Source organism: Embiotoca jacksoni, unplaced genomic scaffold (genome assembly GCF_022577435.1).
Source record: "Embiotoca jacksoni isolate LCO1_2020_lvr unplaced genomic scaffold, fEmbJac1.0.p SCAF_6, whole genome shotgun sequence".
In the NCBI taxonomy this organism is placed as follows: Eukaryota; Metazoa; Chordata; class Actinopteri; family Embiotocidae; genus Embiotoca; species Embiotoca jacksoni.
The window spans coordinates 15,887,782-15,894,907 of record NW_027185414.1 but is presented as its reverse complement, the minus strand read 5'-3'; the positions used below and the strand labels follow the sequence as shown (position 1 = coordinate 15,894,907).

The 7,126-nt window shown below is 41.7% G+C and overlaps 1 protein-coding gene across 2 annotated transcripts in view; it reads right to left on the bottom strand.

Annotated features, from left to right (window-relative positions):
- Positions 1-1,370: 1,370 nt before the first annotated feature.
- Positions 1,371-7,126, bottom strand: part of sbf2 (SET binding factor 2) — a 93,458-nt gene continuing 87,702 nt past the window's right edge. For both annotated transcript variants that reach the window (XM_069173351.1, XM_069173352.1), the window contains 7 exons: positions 6,581-6,708; positions 5,494-5,718; positions 5,290-5,397; positions 5,006-5,196; positions 4,030-4,117; positions 3,810-3,941; positions 1,371-2,755 (listed from right to left, as the gene is read on the bottom strand). In XM_069173351.1, coding sequence (XP_069029452.1) covers positions 2,657-2,755; positions 3,810-3,941; positions 4,030-4,117; positions 5,006-5,196; positions 5,290-5,397; positions 5,494-5,718; positions 6,581-6,708 — 971 coding nt within the window. In that variant the 3' untranslated portion in view covers positions 1,371-2,656. The remainder of the gene's footprint in view (positions 2,756-3,809; positions 3,942-4,029; positions 4,118-5,005; positions 5,197-5,289; positions 5,398-5,493; positions 5,719-6,580; positions 6,709-7,126) is intronic.

Sequence of the window (7,126 nt, the reverse complement as noted above, 5' to 3'; positions counted from 1 at the left end):
AACCACCAAATTGTAAACATTTCATCCTTGAGTCCAAGTAAATGTCAATGCCAAATTTGAAGTAATAACCTAAATGGTGCTCCTTAGATATCGCATGCACAGGAACAGGATTGACGGATCGGACGGATGTGAGGTCACAGTGACTTTGACCTTTGACGACTAAAATCTTATCAGTTCACTGTTGCTACCGAGTGAATGTTTTTGCCAAGTTTGAAGAAATTCCTTCTAGGCTTTTTGGAGATATTGTGTTCCAAAGACCGGGACAAACGAATGGGAGCGTCATACAGTTACCATGACCGTGAAGTTTGACGGTACAGTTAAAGAAATTCCATCCAGGCGTTCCTTAGATATAATGTTCATGTGAATGATTTTGACCTTTGACCCCCCCCCAATGTAACGGGTTCATGCTTCAACAACAAACGTTCTCTATGAAACATGCCGGGGACATTAGAACGTTCTGTGGGAAACATTCCGTGAACGTTTCCATGGGAACGTTCACGGAATGTTTCCATGGGAACGTTCCCAGTGACACTTTCTGCAAAATTTCCAACTGAAATGTTCCGCAAACATTTCCAGGGAAACATTCTGCAAATGTTTCAAGGGAAGTGTTTCGGGAATGTTTTCAGAATATTTCCAGGGAAACAAATGGGGAACATTTAAAAAAAAAAAAAAAAAAAAAGTTAAAAAAACCAAACAATTCAGGTACTCTGGAAATGTTCCACAATCATGCTGGAAACGATTCTCTGCAAACGTTCCCAGAGAAATGTTCCTTACAAAACTGGAATGCTTCCCGGAGAATGTTTGCTGAACATTTTCCTGGGAATGATCCCGGAATGTCTGTAAAAATGTTCTGCAAATATTCCAACGGAAACGTTCCAGAAATATTCATTGTTCCCCAAACCTTGATTGGAAAACGTTGCGCCTTGTTAATGTCCCACCAGCTTCCTCTGAGTGAATCTGCTCTGTGATGTTTGTCCAAATTGCAGCTAAAACTGAATTCATGTTACAAATGTAGAATTTGTGTAATTTGTGTGGATATTCAAATGAATGGGCTAATTTAATGATCATGATAATTAAAATCACCTTAGCTTTGCTATTGGCTGACGCTTAGCTGAGCTGACAACAACAAACACTATCTAGCTAGCACTAGCAAACATAAAAAAAAAAAAAAAAAAAAAAGTAAATTACAACTGACTGTAAAAATAAGAGGAAAATGTATTTATCAAACTACATATTTTAATAGCATTTATTATAGTTTATTCCCTCATGTTGATGGCGAGAAAGTTGGAAGTGGAATAAGTTGACAGGTCGTTCCTTGCAACACGTGAACCCACCGACATCCACTCAGTAACACCAGCTCGAGCAACGAGTAGTTTCAAGTATGTTCGATTTATTCAAAAAAATTAGTGTTGCCACAAAACATGGTACAAAGATACAGTAACAAAAACAAACAAAAAAAATCCTTTGACATCTTTGAATAGTTTTATTTTTCTGTTGTAATGAAGCTGTATGAAGCTGAACAAACACAGAACAAATGAGACAGGGATGTCTGAAAACCACAACGTCCTACTTGATAAATTCTTTAAAAGCCCTTGAAAGACACAGAGCCTGCCGGGACAATCTGCACGACAACCAAAAAAGAAAAAGCTCTCCATTTCCTTTTCAGAACAATGTTTCACCACAAACAGGGAACAGGCCACTCAGGTTTTTTGCACCAGTAACAACACATAAAAAAAAAAAAAAAAAAAGACTTGTTGGGCACATTAGAATTAAAGTTAGAAAAGTATACTTATGTTCAGTACGTACAGAATATAAAATGAAATGTCACGTAGGTATTTACACAAAAACATGACGCCACCACACTTACACTGTTACACTTTTAATAAAAAATAATAATTTACATTACATGAGACACGTGTTAACCAGAAGTCAATAAACATTCAACAAAATGGAGGAAACGTCATTTATTTAAATAGAAAAATGTCAGGTAACTCTTTTGAACTCACTGTGCAAATTCTGTTCATTTAAACTGTCATGAGGAAACGTCACATGTACATCGTAAGATAATGCCTTTAGCCTCGCTGTCTGCATCTGTTACAAAATCTATCTTTGATAAGGAGTGCATACTTTAGAGATAAGTGCAAACAAATTGCTTTTTAATGTTGTGCATTAAAAAATCTGAGTTTTTGGCGGTTCATGACGTTTCTGTAAGCAGCAATAACCTTTCCTCGTAGTAAAATATCTGATAAAAATTCTTTTAAAAGCTATTTTCTATATTTTTTATGTCTAAAATTGAACCCACAGTTTTAATGGCCAGTGATATTGCTTCGATCTATTTACAGTTTAAGTAGGATAACGTCTCCTCTGTAGTGCGGCGCCCCTTAAACATCAGCTCATCCTCCCCTCGTCGCCGTCGGAGGGAGCTGACAGCAGAGACGAAGGCGTTCGGCCGGCGGAGTGACGACAGCCGCAGCAGCTGCTAAGTAACAGCAGGGAGGTGGATGGAGCGGATCCGTCCTCCACTACCAGGCACTTTATCCACCGTGGTGGTCCCCAAAGTTAAAGACATCTGAAAGCTGAACTGAGCGGCTGTCGCATCTCTGCTCTCAGCCCTCTGATGCCGCCTGGTTGGTGGGATGGTGTTCGACCTCAGTGTTCAGGCGTCAGAGATGCAGTTCTGGATCTTGTCCATCCACAGCTGAGCGCTGGGAGCGTCTGACGCGCAGAAGTTGTAGACTCTCTTGGTGGTTTTCAACTACAAGGGCATCAGGTACAAAGAGTTAGACGTCAAACGAAGGGATAGAAAAGACATCAACGGGAAACGACGTCACAATTTTCAATGCGAATTTAGTGCACATAAAAAAAATAATTCTGAAAACTCCCCCCCTTTCAGAACTGGTATTAAATATTTGGATCTGGCTTTTCAATCGATGCCAATAAAACACGGGAGAAAGGAGGAGACGGCGCTACGAGATGACGCCATTCAAAATTGTCCTATCGAACCTCCCACGAGCCGAAAGACGGGAAAACATGATGAAAATACAGAAAGGGTTGTTTTCTGGAAGTGAGTTCAGTTACAGCTGATTCATCACTTCACACAGATACAATGATGAATTCATTAAGTTTGTTTCTATTGTTACATTTTATATTTATTGATTGATTCACCAACGTTTCTACCTCAGGCAAGTATAAAAAACCTTTTGGTGATATTTCGACTTGTTTCCAAATTTGTAGCGTTTCAACTCAGGTTATTTAATTTTTTTCAAATGCACAAATTGAAATAACACATCCAAAGAGTTTCCTAGGAGACGCCTGCATGTGAGCTTTTCTGTGGGATGACCTGAAAAAAGTGTATTGAAAAAAAACGTAATGACATTACTTTAGTAACAGAGAAATGGTTCAGGTTTGAAAAGTGTGTTGGAAGAAATATAAAGTGGATTTGAAAGATATTTTGATGCAGTCGGCCGCCTGTTACACGAGCTTCAGAAACGCCTCCAGGTTCAGGTGAACTAATGAAGCCGTGTTACAGCTGAACGACTCTTAAAGACTATAGACAGATTAAAAACACTCGCCAGCCGACCAGCAATTCGGCTGCAAACAACCCATAATGCAACACTCTCTGCAGAAGACCGTGTTACGCTGGAGTTTTCTCCATTCAAAAAAACAACATCGGATGCTGTGAACATGTAACTCGGACCAGACTTTTTCAAACCTTATTTCCAGAGTAAAAATGTTGGTCCACTTCTAAAACATCTGAGCAGTGAAGGAGACGTGACACTCGATGGACATTAAGGTTCACATGCACTCACATCAAAGAAAGCCTTTTCGCTGATGTGTTTGGGGGCTCCTATGGTGGGCGCAGCGATCATCACGGACTCCACCTCAGCCAGGTCGATGTGGCCTCTGCAGTTGGTGTCCTCCCCGGTGTCGTAGTACCTCAGCTGTGAAGACATCAGCGTCAACCTGCAGCCTCTCACTCAGCGCAGGGTTCAGAGCTTCTTCAACGGGAATGTGATGATTGTGGCTCACCTGGTGTTTCGTAATGTCCAACACAAACCAGCGAGGTTTCCAACCTTTCAGCAGCGCGCCGCGTTTATAAAGGATCCCCTCGTAAGACCTGAAAAACACAAGCGCATTCAGATGTTCGGATGTTAGTGTGTGTCTGTCCGGTTTAACAATATTCCTCATGTAGTGGGTTTTGGACCCGTTCTTCCTGTTCATGGTCAAAGTAAGGTGGAGTTTGTTGCATGTAGAGATGAAAGACATGTACAGCTTGAGTGGCAGGTTTCTCCATATGGACCAAACCAACTCCAGCAGTTTGTACATTCTGTTCCCATCCGGTAAAATGTGGGCAGTTGTGTCACTCTGCAATAGTAAAACCCAGATTCATCGACAAATCTTCTTCCAAAGGTTCCTTATCGAGGTAAACTCGTACATTTCAACTATCTCGAGGCTCATTGGTATATTAAATACCGCATTTAAATGATTTTGTCTTTTTATGTCTGCAAAGGTGTGAAGCTTCCGCATATCCGATTAAATATTTGACTGAAAATGTGAATTATTTCAAGGATTAAATTATTTATGGATAATCTATTGTACAGATAGAACGAAAGAGCTAAAATACTTCCTGTCAATTCATGTTTTGTTCCGATTGACGTAAACTTTTGTCCGTCATAACATTATATGGAAGGTGAAATATGAAGAGCACATACAAACAGGTAAAACAATAATTGACATAAAGTACATTTTAATAACCGTTTGTTTAACTCGGAGAGAAATATCCAGATATTGGAGCCAAGGCACCGTACTTTAACCTCGCAGTAATTGTAAAATTACACAGACAGACTTTAAGAGAGTACAGACAATCCTCACAAACATGACACACAGCATGCCACAGCGCTGACTCATCTTCCCAAACTGGACTGGCCCCTCGGCAGCAGCAGGTTGGAAGTGAATCAAGTGCGGACATCTCATTTGTTCCGGCCTCAGGAAGTTCACGACCCACCTGTTCTCCTCGCTCTTAGGGGTGAACTGGTTGTAGAGAGTTGCAGCGCGGCGGTTGATCCCGTTGGCTGCGGCCGTGCTGCGGTCTTCGCCCAGTCCGCCGTCCGGCAGGTGCAGCATGGAGCGCCGCTGGAAGGCCTGCAGGCCGGACGTGGGAATGAGGCCTGAGATCGACATGGACTGCTCACGGAGCTGCACACACACACACAACATTTAGGGGTTTTACACAGATGAAGAAGTGTAAAAGTATTTTTCAACACAACATGTTAAAGTTATTCTTCGCACATTTCCCTCCTGCTTGAGGTCTTCCTGAATGCTGATTCGGACTCTCTCCAGAGTCGTCTGCCATTTCTCCGGGGTCTGGTGCAGCTCACCCTCCAGCTTCTCGATGTCCTGCGGCGCCAATAAAAGACAAGAAACATCACACAAGTGACACGAACAAGAGCGAACGAGAGAAAACTTGAGGTCAAACTTTGAAATGAGTCTTACAGTGAGGAGTTTGGTGATGGCGTCCGGCTGGGCTCGGCTCACGCTGCTGTAACACGGCCAAACAATCCTCCTCTTACTGTTAGAGATGGTGTCCGTCTCCTCGGAGCTCTCCAGCCTCACAGCCATCATCCTCCAGTCGTAACACGGCCCAGTCGACAGAGTCTCATCAGTGAAGAAGTCCCATTTAATCAGGCTGGGGATGCCGATGGAAGGCTTCAGGATCACCTGCATAACGGACACAGAGACGTTTCAAGGAGAATCAGATGTGAGCTAATGATGTTCATGATGAAAAACACAATTTACGAGAATTACCACCTCAGGTGTTTGCCTCCGCCAACCAGTAATGTTGCAGTTTACATCCATGTGTGGTCCAGACTCGTATAATACATGAAGTGAAGACTTGTAGGAATTTGGCCAATTAAGCTCGATAACAATAGACAACAGTTCAACTACAGATGTTGCTGCAAAGAAGCTACAAATCTTAAAAAGTGGATGTTTCACACGTGTTCAACCCGACAGCACTTGTGTGCTTTATTTTATACAATCAGAACCAGGACCGGACCAAACTGGTTGTGATGTCACAAATCGTGCTCGCAGGTTTGTGACTTGAGTTCAGATTTACGTGAGCAGGGAGAAACTTTTGGAGTTAATCTTCGAAAGCACAGTTGGTCTATATTTTCAGCTCAGTCAGGACTCGTTCTGTCCGTCTGTGACGCTGACGTCAGCTAAAGCTGCTTCTGTGAGTAGAACTGTCAACACGTTCGGTAGTTAGAGGTTATTATGAGCTTTAATAATCAGACATGGATGCTCACTAATGAAACCTACAGTGGAGGAAGGACTCAGATCGTTTTCACATTTTTAAAAAGCGTAATGAAGTCATAACATTTTGAAATATATTTGCCTTCATGTTGAAGGCTCCGGCTTCTCAATTGTGTTTGAAAAGGTACTATATCATACGTACATTAATGAAATAATTATGTCAGAGTTAGACACTTGTACCCTTCATCACGTATGACAGCACTTCCTACATATCTTAGTTGGACCAGACCACCGCCCTTCAACGTGAGAGCTGCATTAAAAGTGTCACCTCGCTGTCTGAGGGGTTGTAGAGATAGTTGAAGAAGATGGGACTCCTCCTGTGCATCCTGTTGATGCAGTCCCAGATACAGATGCCTCTGCGGGCCTGCTTATCACCTTTATCCTCAAACAAGGTGCCTGTAACAAACGCAGAGGAGAAGCTGATGATTGATGGTTTTATCTGATGCAACAGTAGAAAAAGGTGCAATTCAACAAAAAAGGGTTTGTGTGTTATAACGTGGGATATAAAGGACATGAGTATTCATAATGCGGAAATAATTACAGTACATGAAAAACAAGCATAGAGGCAGCGTAACCTGCAACTCATCTCACTCACATTTTCCACACAGCTTTCTCATTTGTGCTGCTATCATCATTTAAGGAAGCTGGTATTTGTTCATGGTAAAGTACAATTTTGCTGCAGTAATCTTTGTCAAAATGTGCCTTATGTCAAAGTAACATAAAGCCTAAAAAAACCACCTAAAAACATAGTAACTGAGATAACAGACAGATGACATAATGCTTGTACATACAAGAAAACAAAACAAACAAGAAT